The following is a 22,478-nucleotide window of genomic DNA, read 5'->3' as shown; positions in this document are numbered from 1 at the left end:
GTTAGTTAGTTAGTTAGTTAGTTAGTTAGTTAGTTAGTTAGTTAGTTAGTTAGTTAGTTAGTTAGTTAGTTAGTTAGTAGTTAGTTAGTTTTAGTTAGTTAGTTAGTTAGTTAGTAGTTAGTTAGTTAGTTAGTTAGTTAGTTAGTTAGTTAGTTAGTTAGTTAGTTAGTTAGTTAGTTAGTTAGTTAGTTAGTTAGTTAGTTAGTTAGTTAGTTAGTTAGTAGTTAGTTAGTTAGTTAGTTAGTTAGTTAGTTAGTTAGTTAGTTAGTTAGTTAGTTAGTTAGTAGTTAGTTAGTTAGTAGTTAGTTAGTTAGTTAGTTAGTTAGTTAGTTAGTTAGTTAGTTAGTTAGTTAGTTAGTTAGTTAGTTAGTTAGTTAGTTAGTTAGTTAGTTAGTTAGTTAGTTAGTAGTTAGTTAGTTAGTTAGTTAGTTAGTTAGTTAGTTAGTTAGTTAGTTAGTTAGTTAGTTAGTTAGTAGTTAGTTAGTTAGTTAGTTAGTTAGTTAGTTAGTTAGTTAGTTAGTTAGTTAGTTAGTTAGTTAGTTAGTTAGTTAGTTAGTTAGTTAGTTAGTTAGTTAGTTAGTTAGTTAGTTAGTTAGTAAGTTCATCAAATTAATTTTTGTTACATAGCAAAAGCAAATGATTTCCGTTAATTTCTCTGTATATTTTTGCGGAACGACAACAATACTTTACAAAACAAAGCATTTTGAAAATGAGAACGATGGGTTGTCATTATTGACAACAACGAGTTATTATAATGACAAAATGTTAACAAATATCTATCTATCTACCGGGTTTTCTCTCTGTGTACTTTTTTCCAAATGGAGATCAACATACATATTAATAGCTAATTTACAAGATAAGAACTCTATATACATATATATGTACATATAAGTACGTATGTATGTATATTAATATACATATGTATACTCTTTCAATAATGCAAAATTATTTGCAAATGTTTTTCTCTAACAATTAATTGTCACCTAAATATTCCATAATTAATTTCAATATCTTCTATATATTTTTTGTTATCATATTCAATATCAATCTAAATCCATGAGGAGTGTTTCAGTTCCCATGTCTTTTAAGGGATTATTAGTTTTCTAGGCTAGACATTTTCCATATAATATATCAGTTGTTTTCGGACCGTTGTAGAAATCGTTGTAAACGTTGCGTGAAAGGGAAATCGTGAATTTACAAGATTAAAAAAATAAAATAAAACAATGCATGAAAGTTTCTCAATAAATGTTAATGAAAGTTTCTATAACAAATACTCTCGCCACGAGCAAAATACAAATTTTAGTGAAAAATTTAATTGTGAATTGAAAAGAGATTTTGAGGGTGGTTAATGCGTTAAAAAGGTTTATAGAAAATTTGAAAATTTTGAATATATGTTTGTATCTTTATTTTTTGAGAACCCCTAAATTAATTTATTATTATGATTATTATTACTTTTGCTTCATTTGACTGACATGTCAATGTTAGGTTACACCACAAACAAAACTTTTAAATCATTATTATTTCACTGTTAATTTGCAAAACATAAATTAAATTTACATTCACATTATCACTGAGAATTTGTGTAGTACAGAAAAAGCTCGTGATAGATCGTCAAAGAATATGAAAAACCAAACACATTCACACACGAACACTACCTGATGACAAATTTTTTCTGATCTTGTTGTTTATCTTTAGCTCAGTAAAGAGAAGAAAATACATATAATAGAAGATCAACAATAATAACAAATAGTATATCTACTAAGATTCCAATAACAGTAACTAAAATAGAACCGGAGATGGAACATATAGTGCTATTGCATTTTCTTTAGTAGTAAGTACTATATAGATTCATTTTTAGAATAGTCAAAAGGCTAAAAGAGCCTGCATACTATTCAATAGACTGGTCTACAGATCAATCAATGGACCCGTTAGCAAACTAGTAAGCAGACCACTAAATATGCTAGTCGATAGACTAGTCAGTAGACGAGCCAAATTAGTCTATAGACTGTTCAAAAAACTTGCCCATATACAAGTCAATAGACTAGTCAACAGATTTGTTAAAAGTCTATTCTATATGTTAATCTATAGATTAGTCACACAGTGGTATAGGAAAAAAAAGAGGGAAATAATTCGGTAACTTCTAAACGGTTAATCCGATTTTAATGAAATTTGGTATGCACAAAGAGGAGGTGTTGCCGAGTTTAGGTTTTGAATTTGGACCTTATAGGCCAACCAGGGGCCCGACGGGGGGTCCTCAAATTAGGACACCTCGGCTAAATTTTTAAAACGATCCTATTTCTTCATTTGAGTTCTGATTTAAAAAAAATTTCGTATATAGAATCTCCTCATCGAGCACTATAAAAAATGTCGTCGTAGCAGTAAATTATCTCTTATAGTTTAGGAGATATTTGCATTTGAAAATTAAAATTTTAAAATTTTTACCGTCCTTACTTTAGTTTTTTTGATAATAGCGGGTCCAAATATTCCCGATTTTCGCCATTTTTTTTTATTCGCTTAACAACAAGTTTATATATCAAGCAGTGAAAGAATTATGTAAAAATCATGACTGTGTCCAAAGTTATAGACATTTTAATTTTAAAAATAAAAAAAAAACGATTTTTTGTCATTTTTTTTGGGAAAAAAGTATCTTTTTCTTTTTAAGTTATCTAAAAAGTTTCTAAGAAGATGTATATAGAATTTATACTTTTTGGAAAGCTAACTTTACATAAAGTACGATAAATGAAACAATACCTAAAAATTTTTGATACCGAGGGGACCAGGTCCATCCAAAAAAACCCTATTTTTTATGGAAAATTCAATTTTGAGCAAAAATTCTCAAGTCGATATCAAATTATAGTGACCTGTTTTGTATGACCCAATATGTTCTTAATCATTTTGTAACGGGTTTCGATAACCCCGCCCCTGGTATGGATATAATAGGCAAAAAACCAAAAAATCCCATTTTTGGGATTTTTTAAAACTTTTTTGGGAATTCCGGGATTTCTAATAAGAAAATAAAATTTTTATTGCAATTTGAAAAATTTGTATCTTCGCAAAAACTGAATAAAAAACATTTTTTAATTTTTTTTTTAAAGTATTCCGCAAATTTTTTAATTTTCAAAAATTATATACAGTTTTGAAAAATAGACAAAATTACCTTTCCATTGATATATAACATGCCTACCTAATGTTTTTTAAGTGACAAATTCATTAGGAAAACTAAACATCTTTTAGAAAATTTACCTAGTACTATTATTTTCATCCATAAGGTTAACTCTTAAATTTGTTACATATATGGATGAAAATAATTGTGCTATGTAAACGACATTTTTTATAGTGCTCGATGAGGAGATTCTATATACGAAATTTTTTTTAAATCGGAACTCAAATGAAGAAATAGGATCGTTTTAAAAATTTAACATAGCCGAGGTGCCCTAATTTGAGGACCCCCCGCCGGCCCCTGGTTGGCCTATAAGGTCCAAATTCAAAACCTAAACTCGACAACACCTCCTCTTTATGCATACCAAATTTCATTAAAATCGGATTAACCGTTTAGAAGTTACCGAATTATTTCCCTCTTTTTTTTTTCCTATACCACTGTGAGTCAGTAGACCAAATGAATAGTCAATAGATTAGTCTACATATTAGTTAATAGACTTTCCTATAGACTAACAAACTGGTTTATAGACTAGTCCATAAACTGATCAGTAGGCTAGTCAATAGACTAGCCAACTGTCTATCTTATAAGCTACTCTATAGGATAGTCAATAGACTATTCAATAAACTGGTTGATAGATCAGTCTATAGACCAGTCAATATGCTAGACAATAGACTAGTAAATAAACTAGTCAGTAGACTAGTAAATATACTAATCGATAGACTAGTCAATAAACTAGTAGATAGTCAATAGTCAATATACTATTCAAAAGATTAGTCATTGAACAAGTCGATAGATTTATTTATAGATTAGCTGAAAGACTAGTCAACAGACTAACCAATTGACTAGTCAGTAGATTAGCATTAGTCTTGTCTACATATATAATAGTCAATATACTAGTCAATAAACTAGTTGATAGACTATTCAATGAACTGGTCGATAAACTGTTAAAGAAAATAGTTTATAGACTAGTCAATAGACCAAATTAAATCGATTTGTTTAGGTACTAGTCAATAGACTTTCCGATAGACTTGCCGATAGACTTCTCTATAGACTAGTAAACAACCTGGTCAGTATATGAATCAATAAACTAGTCAATTGACTAGTCAATAAACCAGTCGATATACTAGTCAATAGACTAGCCAATAAACTGGTCGAAATAATAGTCACTAAACTAGTCTATAGATCTATTTATAGATTAGTTGAAAGACTAGTCGATAGAGTATTGAATGAACTAGTCGATACACGAGTCAATAAACTAGTCTATAGACTAGTCAGCAAAGTGGCAGTATATTAGTCAATAAGCTAGCCAGACCAGTCAATAAACTGGTTGAAAGATTATATATGTATATTATAGTCAATATATATAGTAGTCAATATAATAGTCGATATACTAGTTGATAGACTATTCAATGAACTGGTCGATAAATTATTAAAGAAGCAAGTTGACAGACTAGTCAATAGACCAAATTAGTTGTCAATAGATATGTTTATGTACTATTCAATAGACTAGCCGACAGACTTGTCTATAGAATAGTGAACAATATCGTTAGTATATTAGTTAATAAACTAGCCAATATACTAGTCAATAAACCAGTCGATATACTAGTCAATAGACTAGACAATAAACTAGTCGAAAGATTAGTTAATAAACTAGTCGTTAGATTAATTTAGAGATTAGTTGAAATACTAGTCAATAGACTTTTCAATGCACTAGTCGATACAGTAGGCAATAAACTAGTCGATAGACTAGTCAATAAACTAGTCAATATACTAGTTAATGAACTGGTCGAAATATTAGTCACTAAACTAGTCTATAGATCTATTTATGGATTAGTTGAAGGACTAGTCGATAGAGTATTGAATGAACTAGTCGATAAACTAGTCTATAGACTAGTCTGCAAAGTCGCAGTATATTAGTCAATAAACTAGCCAGCAGACTAGTCGATAAACTGGTCGAAATATTATATATGTATATTATAGTCAATATATATAATAGTCAATATACTAGTCTATAAAGTAGTTGAAAAACTATTCAATGAACTGGTCGATAAACTATTAAAGAAGCAAGTTGACAGACTAGTCAATAGACCAAATCAGTTGTCAATAGATTTGTTTATGTACTAGTCAATAGACTTGCCGACAGACTTGTCAATAGACTAGTAAACAATATGGTTAGTATATTAGTTAATAAGCTAGCCAATAGACTAGTCAATAAACCAGTCGATATACTAGTCTATAGACTAGGTAATAAACTGGTCGAAAGATTAGTCAATAAACTAGTCGTTAAATCAATTTAGGGATTAGTTGAAATACTAGTCAATAGACTTTTCAATGCACTAGTTGATACAGTAGACAATAAACCAGTCCATATACTAGTCAATATACTAGTCAATACACGAGTTAATGAACTGGTCGAAATATTAGTCACTAAACTAGTCTATAGATCTATTTATGGATTAGTTGAAAGACTAGTCGATAGAGTATTGAATGAACTAGTCGATAAACTAGTCAATAAACTAGTCTATAGACTAGTCTGCAAAGTCGCAGTGTATTAGTCAATAAGCTAGTCAGCAGACTAGTCAATAAACTGGTCGAAAGATTATATATGTATATTATAGTCAATATATATAATAGTCAATATAATAGTCGATAAACTAGTTGATAGACTATTCAATGAACTGGTCGATAAACTATTAAAAAAGCAAGTTGACGGACTAGTCAATAGATCAAATTAGTTGTCAATAGATATGTTTATGTACTATTCAACAGACTTGCCGACAGACTTGTCTATAGAATAGTGAACAATATGGTTAGTATATTAGTTAATAAACTAGCCAATATACTAGTCAATAAACCAGCCGATATACTAGTCAATAGACTAGGCAATAAACTGGTCGAAAGATTAGTCAATAAACTAGACGTTAGATCAATTTAGGGATTAGTTGACATACTAGTCAATAGACTTTTCAATGCACTAGTCGATACAGTAGACAATAAACTAGACAGTATACTAGTCAATATACTAGTCAATATACTAGTCAATACACTAGTTAATGAACTGGTCGAAATATTAGTCACTAAACTAGTCTATAGATGTATTTATGGATTAGTTGAAAGACTAGTCGATAGAGTATTGAATGAACTAGTCGATAAACTAGTCAATAAACTAGTCTATAGACTAGTCTGCAAAGTCGCAGTGTATTAGTCAATAAGCTAGCCAGCAGACTAGTCAATAAACTGGTCGAAAGATTATATATGTATATTATAGTCAATATACATAATAGTCAATATACTAGTCGATAAACTAGTTGATAGACTATTTAATGAACTGGTCGATAAACTATTAAAGAAGCAAATTGACAGACTAGTCAATAGACCAAATTAGTTTTCAATAGAATTGTTTATGTCAATAGACTTTCCGACAGACTTGTCTATAGGATAGTGAACAATATAGTTAGTATATTAGTAAATAAACTAGCCAATAGACTAGTCAATAGACTAGTCAAGAGACTAGTCAATAGACTCGGCAATAAACTGGTCGAAAGATGAGTCAATAAACTAGTCGTTAGATCTATTTAGGGATTAGTTGAAAGACTAGTCGATAGACTTTTCAATAAACTAGTCGATACAGTAGGCAATAAACTAGTCGATAAACTATTACGAAAATTACTTGATAGACTAATAAATACACCAAATGAGTTGTCAATTGATTAGTTTATGTACTAGTCAATAGATTTGTCTATAGCAAAGTCGCAGTATATTAGCCAGGAGACTAGTCAATAAACTAGTCGAAAGATTAGTCAATAAACTAGTTGAAAGATTAGTCAACAAACTAGTCGATAGATTAATCAACAAACTAGTCGATAGACTAGTCAATAAACTGGTCGATAAACTAGTCGATAGATTATTTTATAGACTAGTTGATAAGCAAGTCACTCGAGTAGTCTCTAGACTAAATACAATTTCAAAATTGAAAACCTCCAGGCATGTGAAAAGTAAAAAGAGATCAGAAGCAGACAGTGAGATCAGTTGAAATACTACAAACAGTTTGTGTAAGTGGGAGTGATAATGATGATAAGTTCTTTTCTTATACTTATTTTTTTTTTTTTAGTAGTAGTGGTGAAGGTGTACTAAATACATAGATAATAATAAATAAATTCGTTTTTTTTCTTCTTGTTGTTATAGTTATTTAAATATATATAAAATTGTTTTTGTGTATGAGAATATAAACAGAATTTACACACAGATTAAGATCACTGACAAGATGAAAATATGATTGTGGTTATTATTATTATTTTTTTCATATTATTTATTTGCTTTTCTTTCCATAACGTATTCAAAACTTTAGGATAAATGATCAAATAATTTTAGTCTTTGTTCAGACTACGGAGCGAGCAATACTGGGGATTTTGGATTAAAAAAACAAAACAACGGTGAAAATAAAATATTTAAAATTTTATAGAAAATTTAATTAACACACAAAAAAAAAAAAAAACTAATTGCTATAAAAAAATAATACATATTTTTAAAACTAGCACAGGAAATGGAATTTTGTAATTAAACAGTGAAGTGATTTTGCTTAAGTTTTAATAGGATTTTAATAGAAATTTGTTATATAATATTTTAAAAAATATTACAAAAATTTTAAAATAATTCCATACATTTTTTTTTTAATTTTCTTTAAAAAGTAAGAGAAATGAAAAATTCTAAAAATTTAACAAAAGCCATGTTTCAATACCATTCTATACCCGTGGAATTGTAAAGATATCTGCGATATTAATTAAGCTATTGTATTCAATACTAAAACGAACTTCAAATAAAACTAAAAATACAAAGAAAACTGAAATTAAAAAAAACCCCTGTATTTTTTTCATAATGAAAAGTGATGTAAAAAAAAATCTAAAACTAAGTTAAACACAGAGATCTCTAATATACACAAATAAATAATAATACAAAAAAAAAAAAAAGAAAAATATATGATGAAATTATCATTTAAATCAAATTGAATTAAATTCGAAAAAAATAAAATAACAGACATTTAATTTCAAGTGTGATTTAAGTAATCCGAAGAAGAAAAAAAATCTTAAAATTCTACTTTATTCGAAAGTGTCTAAACTTTAACGTCATCTCCGCCGCCTGCTCGTGATCTGTATATGTAGTGGAACCATTGTTGGATCAAATACAAACGTCAAATACAAATAAAATTACAATTAATTTTCATTTATGTCAGACCCCACAATCAACAAACTTTTAGTGTGATTTTTGTATTAAATAAAGTTTTTTTTTTTCGCTGAAAAAGATCTCTTGTTATAAAAAGTACTAATTTAAAATCCATAAAAATATTGCCGAAAAAAAAAAAAAAAATCATAATTTTTTTCTATAAGTGTAAAAAGAGATTTGAATTTTTGTTAATAATTTATAAGTGTGAACAGAGTTTTCATCTTACTTCAAAATGGGTGGCGAAGAAGTTGCTACGGAAACGGTTTATATGCCGCCAACTTCAAAATTCGATGAATTTTGTATACGTCGCGGTATAAATCCGAATTTGATTATGTTGAAAATTACGCTGTTTGTTATGTATGGAGGTAAGTTGCATTTGAATTATTTGAGTTATAGATCAAAAGGTAAAAATTATCTTAAGGATTCGAAACAAGTCTATACAACACTCTATAGTTCAGTCTATATATCAGTCTATAGGCAAGACTATAGATTAGTCTATAGTCAAAAAAAATTAGACTATAGTCAAGGCTATAGATCAGCCTATAGTCAAGACTATAGATCAGTCTATATTCAAGACTATAGATCAGTCTATAGTCAATACTATAGAACAGTATATAGTCAAGATTATAGAACAGTCTATAGTCAAGACTATAGAACGGTTTTTAGTCAAGACTATAGAACAGTCTATAGTCAAGACTATAGCACAGTCTATAGTCAAGACTATGGATCAGTCTATAGTTAAGACTACAGATCAGTTTATAGACAAGACCATAGATCAGTCTATAGTCAAGACTATAGATCAGTCTATAGTCAATACAATAGATCAGTCTAAAGTCAAGACTATAGATTATTCTATAGTCAAGACCATAGATTAGTCTGTAGTCAAGACTATGGAACAGTCTATAGTCAAAACTGTAGATCAGTCTATAGTCAAGACTATAGATCAGTCTATAGTCAAGACTATAGATCAGTCTATAGTCAAGACTATAGAGTAGTCTATAGTCAAGAATATAGATCAGTCTATAGTCAAGACTATAGAGTAGTCTATAGTCAAGACTATAGATTAGTCTATAGGCAAAACTATAGATCAGTCTGTAGTCAAGACTATAGATCAGTCTATAGACAAGACTATAGATCAGTCTATAGTCAAGACTATAGTTCAGTTTATAGTCAAGACTATAGGTTAGTCTAAAGTCAAGACTATAAATCAGTCTATAGTCAAAACTGTATATCAGTCTATAGACAAGACTATAGATCATTCTATAGTCATGATCAGTCTTTTGTCAAGACTATAGATCAGCCTATAGTCAAAACTACAGATCAATCTAAAGTGAAGACTACAGTTCAATCTATAGTCAAGACTACAGATCAGCCTATCATCAAAATTATAGATCAGTCTATAGTCAAGACTGTAGATCAATCTACAGTCAAGACTAAAGATCAGTCTATAGTCAAGGCTATAGATCAATCTATCGATCAGTCTATAGTCAAGACTATAGATCAGTCTATAGTTAAGAATATAGATCAGACTATAGTCAAGAATATAAATCAGACTTAGTCAACGGTATAGATCAGTCTATAGTCAAGACTATAGATTAGTCTATAGACAAGACTGTATATCAGTCTATAGACAAGACTATAGATCATTTTATAGTCATGACTATATATCACTGTATATTCAGGAATTGTGATCAGTCTATAGTACAGATTATAGACCAGTCTATAGTCAAAAGTATAGACCAGTCTATAGTCAAAAGTATAGACCAGTCTATAGTCAAGACTATAGATCAATCACCAGCCAAGACTATAGATCAATCACCAGTCAAGACTATAGATCAGTCTATAGTCAAGACTATAGATCAGTCTATGGTCAAGACTGTCGATCAGTCTATAGTCAAGACTGCAGACCAGTCTAAACTGAATTTTATTTCAAATTTTTTAACAAATAATCAATTGAAATTATTTTGACTACCTAAATGTGTTATGTTCATCTTTTACACTAGATATTTTAAAACATATTAATTGACAGATTCCTAAAGTAACAAAACATATAATAAATTATCAAAATGACAGTGAAATGTATATTAATATACAATGATATTTCGAAATTTACTTAAATACTGGTAGCAGCAGCTATGAAAAAAAAAACTAAAATCACATGTATGCTTGACAATATTCTAAACAAAACTAAATGACTTCAAATTAGATGAAATGTTTGTATATTTTAGTTTATGTCTCATACGTACATATATTCATCTTTAACTAATGAATATAAATTCAGAGTCACTGTCAAATTCACTGGACACTCTCGGGACAAACACTAACTATATACATACATATTTATATATGCTGCAGCAGCGGATGATGAGACAATATTAAAGACAATATTTTAGTCACAGTAGTGGGTAGATTAAAAGAAAACTCATGCAAAATAATATGCTACATGAAATACACTGAGCGAAATTAAATGCTAAACATTTTGCATTTTTATTAGAACAAATTTTTTATTCCGCCAGAAGGAATTGATTTTTAATCTCAAGCCCATATTCTAGTCCATATCTAGATCAGTCAGGTCATTATAAAATCTATAGTCTTTATTTTAATATATTCTTTGATCTGGACTATATTTTCGGGCCTTTAGTTTAGAATACAGTCGTATATATAGCTTAGTCCATAGTCTGCATTGTATTTTGAACTGTAGCATTGACTACAGTCTAATATATAGCCTTCACTTTAGTCTAGACTATTATTGTGCCTATTAACAGTCTAGGATACAGTTGATGTATTAATTACAGTCTAGCAGTAGCTAAAGTCTATAGTCTTGACTATATTCTAATCTTCTGTAGTCTAATCTATAGTATGCAGTCTAGTCGATATAATTGAGTACAGTCTTATCGATAATGTGGACTATATCAATACTAGTCTGAAATGTGGATTATAATCTAGTCTATAGTCTGGATTATAGTATAGTCTATAGTTTGGACTATAAGACTATAGTATGAAATATAGTCAGGTCTATAATCTGGCTAATAATCAGAACTATAGTCTGTATAGTCTGAACGATTGACTAGTCTATAATCATGTCTGGACAACAGTATAATCTGTAATCTGGACTATAGTCATGACTATAGTTTAGTTTCTAGTCTAGTCTATAGTTTGGACTATAGTCAGGACTACAATCTGCACTATAGTCTAGATTGTAGTCAAGTCTATAGTCAAGACAATGGCATAGTCTAGAATAGATTGAACTTTAGTTTACTGTACAAATTGAACTATGGTCTTGTTTATAGTTGGACCGTACTTAAGTCTATGGTCTGAACTAATTTAGCCTATAGCTCGGACTTTAGTTTAGCCTACAAACTGGACTATAGTCCAGGCGATAGTCAGAACTATAGACTAGTCTGTAATCAGGACTATAGTCTGAACCATTGACTGGTCTATAATCATGTATGTAAACAGTAGTAGTATAGTCTAGTTTCTAGTCTGGACTCTAGTGTAGTCTATAGTCAGAACAATAGTCTGGACTGTAGTTTAATCTATAGACTATAGTCTAGACTATAGTCAGGGCCATAGTTTTGACTATAGTCTGGATTATAGTCTTTTGTCTAGCTTATACTCCGAACAGTAGTTTAGTCCATAGTCAGAACTATAGTCTATTCTATGGTATGAACCATATTCTAGTCTATAGTCTCATATATAGTAGTCCATAGTCAATAATTTGGACTATAGTCTAACCTGCAGTCAGAACTGTAGTCTACTCTATATTCTGGACCATAGTATTGTCAATATTCTAGAATATAGCCTAGTCTATATCCTGGATTATATCCTAGTCTAGTCTAGCGTATAGTCTGCACTATAGTCTAGTCTTTAGTATATACTACAGTCTAGTCTATAGTCCAGACTAATCTAGTCTGGTGTATAGTCAATATAGCTTAATCAATAGTCAGGACTATAGTCTAGTGTATACTATGGATTACTCTCTAGTCTATAGTGAGAACTATAGTCTGAACTATAATCTGCTCCATATTCTGGTCTATAGTGTAGACTATAGTTAAGTCTATAGTTTGTCTACTATATAGTCTGGACTAGTACATATTGTAGCCTATTTTCTTGACTATAGTCTAGGGTATAGTCTTAACTATAGTCAAGACTATAGCCTGAACTATAGTCTGCACTATAGTCAAGACAACAGTCTGAACTGCAGTTCATTATAATCTAAACTATAGTGTAGTCATATTGTATAGTCCTCCCTATAATCTAGTTTACGTCTCGACTACTGTAAGTCTAGCTAACTATAGTTTATTTTATAATGTCATGGGAATATTTAGTAGCCTTTATAGTCCATAAGCTGATCTAAAGCATTAATTATAGCCTAGTATTAAACCATACTACCCTAGTAAACAAAGTTTATTGTTTTGATTTAAAAAAAATTGCGAAAATTACAAGACAAATAAACGACATACAAATACAAAATAACAGATTCATTATATACTTTAGATGTGATGAATTAGATTTATATCACATTTTCAATGTTAGATGTAGTATGATATGATTTAAATGGAAAATTTTAAGGGAAAGACTGCCAAAAGATAGAAATGAAATAAATTAATAAAAATTTAATATTTAATTAATTTTTAAATAATAATTATTTATGAAAGGAGGACAAGTCAATGAACCGTAATTCGAAATATCGTGTTGTGTTTCAAAATCTGTTAGCGCTTTAGAGATTTAATTGGTTGAGGAAGATTCTCTCTATAAATCCTAAAGTTTAGATATAAATGGCATGGGAATGTTCTATATAAATTACATTAACTGACAATCATGAACAAATTTTCTTCTCACATATGAAGAAATCATTTCAAAAAATAAGAAATAAATTTATTAGGGGGATATTTTTTTGAAATTTTAAAATGGAAAATAGTTTATTTTTGATACCAGGAAAGATATAGTTTCGAAAAGTTCACTTTATGATATTTAGGCCTATGTAAAATTCTATCTCAATCGGGATCTGTATGGTATGCTTGTCGTAAGAAAATCCTCCCTAATAAAGACATATTTACTTACTTACTATCTCTAGTAAAATTAGTGTATTAAATTAAACTACACTATATCACTAAACCAGAATGACCGTCATTTGTCTTAGATTTTTTGTTCTACTTCATAGTTTAATTCAAATCTATATAGAAGCAAAATATCTATTTAACTACACTCCTCTAACATTGTCCAGGTCTCGATGTTAAATTGTTGGAGGGTAAATTTCAACCTAGTTACAGTTTTACTATACATATACATAAATACATAGTAGTTAGTTATAGTAGTACAAAAACTACAACAAATAAAAGGAAATGACATTAAAAAGATATAAAACTTTTATATTCTACCGACAAAACGTCTTGACGGTCAATGGCAATTAAAAATGAAAACAAAATAGTAGTAAAATAAAACAAAAAAGAAAAAAAACTTAAATAAAATTTTAATTTTTGTTTATTTATTTTTCTTAGTAACAATAATTTGTTGTTGTAAAATTTGAAGAACATAACCAAGCAGCATAATTAATTAACTAAACTACAAGTAATTATAAGAAAAAGTTGAGTCATTCCATTTACACTAGTAATTATGAAATTTGACATATTTTTGACATTTTTATAAATAGAATAAGTAAAAACATTCTTTTAAGAATAACATCCTAAAAGTTTGATTACTACAAACTAATGACTCAAGGTTCTTAAAAAACTTGATAAAACCGGTTTTTCCATGTACGTAAACAAAGTAGCTCAAGTTATAAAATTTTGATATCGTTAGGTTTATGGGTGCCAAAATTTTGGTTTAAAAAACAAATCATAAACCTAAATATGTTTTCTTTTTTTATGCTTTTATGACTTCCAAAGTACCCAAATGTTAAATTGTACATGCTTTTCAGTCAGATAAGACTAGATTAATATTATTAGCAAAACGTGATCATTTGACGTAATTATTTTGAATTAAAGAAACGTTTTCATTATAACAACCCCCCAAAAAAATATTATAGCCGCATTTTAAGGCGGCAAATAAAAGTTTATGATTTTTAAACAAGTAATAAGAACCACCTTATTAAACGATTTCAAAGAATTTTGAAACAAAATAAATCTTAGAGAAGGCAAAAAGACAAATACCGTGAAATCAAATCATGGGTCTTATAGCAGAAATGTTTTTTTCAGGTAGTATCTAACCTGCTGGATTTGACCAGTGACATTGCTTAAATGTGGTCGACAGTCTAGTTGTAGTCGATAGTCTAGTCGATAGTCTAATTGATAGTCTATTCTAAAGTCTAGTCTATAGTCTAGTCTAAAGTCTAGTCTATAGTCTAGTCTATAGTCTAGTCTAAAGTCTAGTCTATAGTCTAGTCGATAGTCTAATTGATAGTCTATTCTAAAGTCTAGTCTATAGTCTAGTCTAAAGTCTAGTCTATAGTCTAGTCTATAGTCTAGTCTAGTCTAAAGTCCTAGTCTATAGTCTAGTCTAACGTCTAGTCTATAGTCTAGTCTATAGTCTAGTCTATAGTCTAGTCTATAGTCTAGTCTATAGTCTAGTCTATAGTCTAGTCTATAGTCTAGTCTATAGTCTAGTCTATAGTCTAGTCTATAGTCTAGTCTATATCTAGTCTATAGTCTAGTCTATAGTCTAGTCTATAGTCTAGTCTATAGTCTAGTCTATAGTCTAGTCTATAGTCTAGTCTAATAGTCTAGTCTATAGTCTAGTCTATAGTCTAGTCTATAGTCTAGTCTATAGTCTAGTCTATAGTCTAGTCTATAGTCTAGTCTATAGTCTAGTCTATAGTCCTAGTCTATAGTCTAGTCTATAGTCTAGTCTATAGTCTAGTCTATAGTCTAGTCTATAGTCTAGTCTATAGTCTAATCTAGTCTAGTCTATAGTCTAGTCTATAGTCTAGTCTATAGTCTAGTCTATAGTCTAGTCTATAGTCTAGTCTATAGTCTAGTCTATAGTCTAGTCTATAGTCTAGTCTATAGTCTAGTCTATAGTCTAGTCTATAGTCTAGTCTATAGTCTAGTCTATAGTCTAGTCTATAGTCTAGTCTATAGTCTAGTCTATAGTCTAGTCTATAGTCTAGTCTATAGTCTAGTCTATAGTTTAGTCTATAGTCTAGTCTATAGTCTAGTCTATAGTCTAGTCTATAGTCTAGTCTATAGTCTAGTCTATAGTCTAGTCTATAGTCTAGTCTATAGTCTAGTCTATAGTCTAGTCTATAGTCTAGTCTATAGTCTAGTCTATAGTCTAGTCTATAGTATAGTATATAGTCTAGTCTATAGTATAGTCTATAGTCTAGTCTATAGTCTAGTCTACAGTCTAGTCTAGTCTAGTCTATAGTCTAGTCTATAGTCTAGTCTATAGTCTAGTCTAGTCTATAGTCTAGTCTATAGTCTAGTCTATAGTCTAGTCTATAGTCTAGTCTATAGTCTAGTCTATAGTCTAGTCTATAGTCTAGTCTATAGTCTAGTCTATAGTCTAGTCTATAGTCTAGTCTATAGTCTAGTCTATAGTCTAGTCTATAGTCTAGTCTAGTCTAGTCTAGTCTATAGTCTAGTCTATAGTCTAGTCTATAGTCTAGTCTATAGTCTAGTCTATAGTCTAGTCTATAGTCTAGTCTATAGTCTAGTCTATAGTCTAGTCTATAGTCTAGTCTATAGTCTAGTCTATAGTCTAGTCTATAGTCTAGTCCTATAGTCTAGTCTATAGTCTAGGCTATAGTCTAGTTTATAGTCAATAATCTGGTCTTAAGTATATGGTCTGGTCTAAAGTCGTTAGTCTAGTCTATAGTCTGCAACCTGCAAACTGTTGATAAAGCGTATCACCAACCCAAACTACATGTAGTTACAGGATAAGAGTGTTTAAATTTCCATCTTTCCCATCTACTCTTCTGTAATTGTTGTTGTTTGCATCTTAGTGCTTAAAATACAACAATTTGTTATTATTTATTTAACATTGTAAATCATCATGAAAAAAGAACTATAAAAACTTTATTTTCGTTTAGATAAAGAAGCACCAACTAAAAAAAAGTAGAGAAAATGTCAAAAACGCCATATAAATTCTGTGGGAATTGCGTCATTTGTTGATGGTGCTTTCATCTTCATGTTGCATTTTTCATTTTCCACTATTTTCCATCCAGACCCCCTTTAACAGCCAATTTGAGCCATTACTTCAGTGGTGGTTTTTATATAAATATTTTTCCTTATCACTCGGTTGCTTTAAATATTCACATTTATTTGTTTTTGCATTATAACTAACCAGTATAAATATAAAGCTTAAATTTATTTGTATTTCGTAACTTTTTTTTACCCGTTTTTGAATATTTTTTATAGTCACTCAAAGAGGAAAATAAAAATTAAATAAAAAATATTATTATTTATTTAGTTATAAATGCAGTTTTTTTTGTTGAACAAAAAAATTTAGCGGAATAATAAATAAAAATGTTTTTTGTATGTATGTGCACTTTTGATGGTAGTAAAGGCAGTGAGGGGCAGTTTTTCTTATTTTTTTGTTAATTACTATATCAACAAAGATAATCTAAACATTTAGAAAGTATACTCAATAAAATATTGATTTTAAAGGATTTATACTTAAACATTGATATTTTGTTAAGAATATTGCCCATGTCTGGTGTACGTAAAGGGACCTTGATGTTGATGAAATAGAAAAAAATATTTTAACATTTTCATTTATGTCAATAAATTTATTTATATAAGGGTCATTAAGTATCAATTTATGTTTCATTCGGTTTTTATTTTATTTAATTTAAAATTTGTTTGGATTAAAATTACAAAGGTCTTTTTAAAGTGTTCATTATTATAATAAATATCTTCAACGACTGATCACGTTTTATCTGAAAGAAGAATCAAATTAAAAAGTAAACATGACCATTGGTATTGATGTATTGATTTACTAGAACTGACATAGAGTTGAATTAGAACTGAACTAGAACTGAACTAAAACTGAACTAGAACTGAACTAGAACTGAACTAGAACTGAACTAGAACTGAACTAGAACTGAACTAAAACTGAACTAGAACTGAACTAGAACTGAACTAGAACTGAACTAGAACTGAACTAGAACTGAACTAGAATTGAACTAGAACTGAACTAGAACTGAACTAGAACTGAACTAGAACTGAACTAGAACTGAACTAGAACTGAACTAGAACTGAACTAGAACTGAACTAGAACTGAACTAGAACTGAACTAGAACTGAACTAGAACTGAACTAGAACTGAACTAGAACTGAACTAGAACTGAACTAGAACTGAACTAAAACTGAACTAGAACTGAACTAGAACTGAACTAGAACTGAACTAGAATTGAACTAGAACTGAACTAGAACTGAACTAGAACTGAACTAGAACTGAACTAGAACTGAACTAGAACTGAACTAGAACTGAACTAGAACTGAACTAGAACTGAACTAGAACTTGAAACTAGAACTGAACTAGAACTGAACTAGAACTGAACTAACTGGAACTAGAACTGAACTAGAACTGAACTAGAACTGAACTAGAACTGAACTAGAACTGAACTAGAACGAACTAGAACTGAAATAGAACTGAAACTAGAACTGAACTAGAACTGAACTAGAACTGAACTAGAACTGAACTAGAACTGAATAGAACTGAAACTAGAACTGGAACTAGAACTGAACTAGAACTGAACTAGAACTGAACTAGAACTGAACTAGAACTGAACTAGAACTGAACTAGAACTGAACTAGAACTGAACTAGAACTGAACTAGAACTGAACTAGAACTGAACTAGAACTGAACTAGAACTGAACTAGAACTGAACCTAGAACTGAACTAGAACTGAAACTAGAACTGAACTAGAACCTGAACTAGAACTGAACTAGAACTGAACTAGAACTGAATAGAACTGAACTAGAACTGACTAGAACTGAACTAGAACTGAACTAGAACTGAACTAGAACTGAACTAGAACTGACCTAGAACTGAACACTGAACTAGAACTAGAACTGAACTAGAACTGAACTAGAACTGAACTAGAACTGAACTAGAACTGAACTAGAACTGAACTAGAACTGAACTAGAACTGAACTAGAACTGAACTAGAACTGAACTAGAACTGAACTAGAACTGAACTAGAACTGAACTGAACTAGAACTGAACTAGAGCTGAACTAGAACTGAACTAGAACTGAACTAGAACTGAACTAGAACTGAACTAGAACTGAACTAGAACTGAACTAGAGCTGAACTAGAACTGTTGAGTCAAAAATTAGATTTGTGGTAATTTTTTTTCTATTTATTTAAAAATTAATTTTTGTTTATTTAAATATTTGGCTTTTTTGTTTGTCATTATTTGCATTTCCTCTGTTTATAATTATAATTTATTATTAAAATTATAATATTTTTCATTCTATTTTTAGTGTTTTTTTCTTAATTTTATTTTTTGATAAGAAACTCCCAACCTTAATCCAAAAATATTACGTTGTGAACTTGACAAAACGCAGGCAGTCATAAAGTTTAAATACGTCAAGTGCTCACGTTTTACGTGGAGCACAGTCTAACAAGTTATCTTTTTATAAGATAAATATTTTTTAAATGTTATTTGCGTTATAAAGTTATAGAGTTTATTAAATTTAAACAAATAATGCAACTTAATTTAAAAAAATAAATACAATTCAAAACTTAAGCATTTATGACATAAATTTTGCGTGTCATGGTATGAAACCAACTGTTATCAAACTGACAATGATTTTGTAAACAGAAAATGTCTGTTTTAGAATTTAAATGCTGCTGTTTTTAAAATTGTGGAATCGAAAAAAATTTAAAAAAATATACGTTAAACAAAAAGAAAACACGCACATATCCACATAAACGCCCCCATTATAGTTTTGTGGATTCTACAAATTATATTTATTAATTTACATTTATTCCTTTATTGTTATTTTTTATTAATTTCACTTTATGTTGTTGTAGTTTAAACAACAACTGAAGCAGATAATTAACAAATAAAATATGATGAACAAAATGATCATAATGATGTTGATGATTATGATGTTGTTAAATGAAATAATATTTAATTTACGCAACAAAGCCTTCAACACTTAAACATGCATTTGTTTAATCAAACAGACAGGAAACGGATATAAAAAACGTGTGTACAAAGAGAAATATTTAATAATACTATATGTTTTTTTTTGCTGTTGGTTCATATTTGTAATTTCTTTTGTTGTAAATTTAATGGATAAATGTGTGTGTATGTATGTTGTACATTTACTATGTAAATACATTGCATATGTTTGTGAAAGTATATTTTTTTTTTGTTATGCACATTATAAATAAAAAATTGTACGACCTTTAACCCAGCAAACGTTTGTAAGACAAAAATGATAGTCTAGTCTTTCTAGATGTCAGTTAGAAGATCTACTAGTAGAAGTCACTTCCAAGTGTCCCAAGAGTATGCCTTCATGAGAAACACATCTTTCGGTTGGAGTATAAGAATACTTATACTATGGCAATTAAATTCATAAGACCAAGCAAAATACTCTTCATTGACTTCCGCTTTAGAAAATGTTTGCTGTGTTTTTTTTGTGAAACATTTGAGTGAGTGCATAATTGTTAATTAATTTATTTACATTGTTCGTGTTGTATGTTGTAGTCAAAGTCTATAATTGCTGCTGAATTTATTATTCAAGTATGTAATGATGGATCATAGAGCCTGATGATTAATCATTTGATTTAATGAAATAGATTAATTCAATATTTTTTTTTTGGAATAATTGTGGAATATGATAAAGAGGAGTTCTGAGCATATTTTCAAATGATATATCAATTAAAAGGATTTTTAAATAATTTTATTAAATTTATTATAAAACATGATGTGACATACACGGACAAATTTCATACATTGAAGTAGTCTAAAAAGGTATTAATAATAATGTGTTTATAATTCATTAGTCATCTTGTCAGTGAAGATTTAGAAGCTGTGTACGTTTTTCATGCGATTTATAATGACTATTTTTTCTACACAGAGGGAAAAGGAAATATAAACGCCTGGTACCAAATTGACACCAACGAGTTTATAATTTTGCAAAGTATATACATACGTACGACAACACTATGTAATGTTTACATCGCAACGTTGCACAGTGGTATAGGAAAAAAAAAAAGAGGGAAATAATTCGGTAACTTCTAACGGTTAATCCGATTTTAATGAAATTTGGTGTGCACAAAGAGGAGGTGTTGTCGAGTTTAGGTTTTGAATTTGGACCTTATAGGCCAACCAGGGGCCCGGCGGGGGGTCATCAAATTAGGACACCTCGGCTATGTTAAATTTTTAAAACGATCCTATTTCTTCATTTGAGTTCCGATTTAAAAAAAATTTCGTATATAGAATCTCCTCATCGAGCACTATAAAAATGTTGTCATAGCAGTAAATTATCTCTTATAGTTTAGGAGATATTCGCATTTGAAAATTAAAATTTTAAAATTTTTTACCGTCCTTACTTTAGTTTTTTTGATAATAGCAGGTCCAAATATTCCCGATTTTCGCCATTTTGTTTTTATTCGCTTAACAACAAGTTTATATATCAAGCAGTGAAAGAATTATGTAAAAATCATGACTGAGTCCAAAGTTATAGGCATTTTAATTTAAAAAATTAAAAAAAGGCGATTTTTTGTCATTTTTTTTGGGAAAAAAGTATCTTTTTCTTTTTAAGTTATCTAAAAAGTTTCTAAGAAGATGTATATAGAATTTATACTTTTTGGAAAGCTGACTTTACATAAAGTACGATAAATGAAACAAAACCTAAAAATTTTTGATACCGAGGGGACCAGGTCCATCCAAAAAAACCCTATTTTTTATGGAAAATTAAATTTTGAGCAAAAATTCTCAAATCGCATAGTCGATATCAAATTATAGTGACCTGTTTTATATGACGCAATATGTTCTTAATCATTTTGTAACGGGTTTCGATAACCCCGCCCCTGGTATGGATATAATAGGCAAAAACTAAAAAATCCCATTTTTGGGATTTTTTAAAACTTTTTTGGGAATTCCGGGATTTCTAATAAGAAAATTCGAAATTTTGATTTAATTTTGGATTTTAAGTAAAAAATCTACCTAACTGTAAAATTTCATCAAAAAATATTCATAAATAAAATTTTTATTGCAATTAGAAAAATTTGTATCTTCGCAAAACTGAATAAAAAACATTTTTTAATTTTTTTTAAAAAAGTATTCCGCGAATTTTTTAATTTTCAAAAATTATATACAGTTTTGAAAAATAGACAAAATTACCTTTTTTTTAAGTGACAAATTAATTAGGGAAAACTCAACATCTTTTAGAAAATTTGCCTAGCACTATTATTTTCATCCATAAGGTTAACTCTTAAATTTGTTACATATATGGATGAAAATAATAGTGCTAGGTAAATTTTCTAAAAGATGTTGAGTTTTCCCTAATTAATTTGTCACTTAAAAAACATTAGGTAGGCATGTATATATCAATGGAAAGGTAATTTTGTCTATTTTTCAAAACTGTATATAATTTTTGAAAATTAAAAAATTCGCGGAATACTTTTTTTAAAAAAAATTTAAAATGTTTTTTATTCAGTTTTTGCGAAGATACAAATTTTTCAAATTGCAATAAAAATTTTATTTATGAATATTTTTTGATGAAATTTTACAGTTAGGTAGATTTTTTTACTCAAAATCCAAAATTAAATAAAAATTTCGAATTTCTTATTAGAAATCCCGGAATTCCCAAAAAAGTTTTAAAAATCCCAAAAATGGGATTTTTGGTTTTTTTGCCTATTATATCCATACCAGGGGCGGGGTTATCGAAACCCGTTACAAAATGATTAAGAACTTATTGGGTCATATAAAACAGGTCACTATAATTTGATATCGACTATGCGATTTGAGAATTTTTGCTCAAAATTTAATTTTCCATAAAAATAGGGTTTTTTTGGATGGACCTGGTCCCCTCGGTATCAAAAATTTTTAGGTTTTGTTCATTTATCGTATTTTATGTAAAGTCAGCTTTCCAAAAAGTATAAATTCTATATACATCTTCTTAGAAACTTTTTAGA

The 22,478-nt window shown here is 29.2% G+C and overlaps 1 protein-coding gene across 1 annotated transcript in view; it reads left to right on the top strand.

Annotated features, from left to right (window-relative positions):
- The first annotated feature begins 7,529 nt into the window (after positions 1 to 7,529).
- LOC119604132 overlaps positions 7,530 to 22,478 on the top strand; it is an 89,525-nt gene continuing 74,576 nt past the window's right edge. The window contains 1 exon segment of the mRNA XM_037956601.1: positions 7,530 to 8,745. Coding sequence (XP_037812529.1) covers positions 8,613 to 8,745 — 133 coding nt within the window. The 5' untranslated portion in view covers positions 7,530 to 8,612.

Source organism: Lucilia sericata, unplaced genomic scaffold (assembly GCF_015586225.1).
Source record: "Lucilia sericata isolate MDLA Ls3-8-SP2 unplaced genomic scaffold, ASM1558622v1 Contig000365F_arrow, whole genome shotgun sequence".
NCBI lineage: Eukaryota > Metazoa > Arthropoda > Insecta > Diptera > Calliphoridae > Lucilia > Lucilia sericata.
This window is presented reverse-complemented; position numbering and strand designations above follow the sequence as displayed.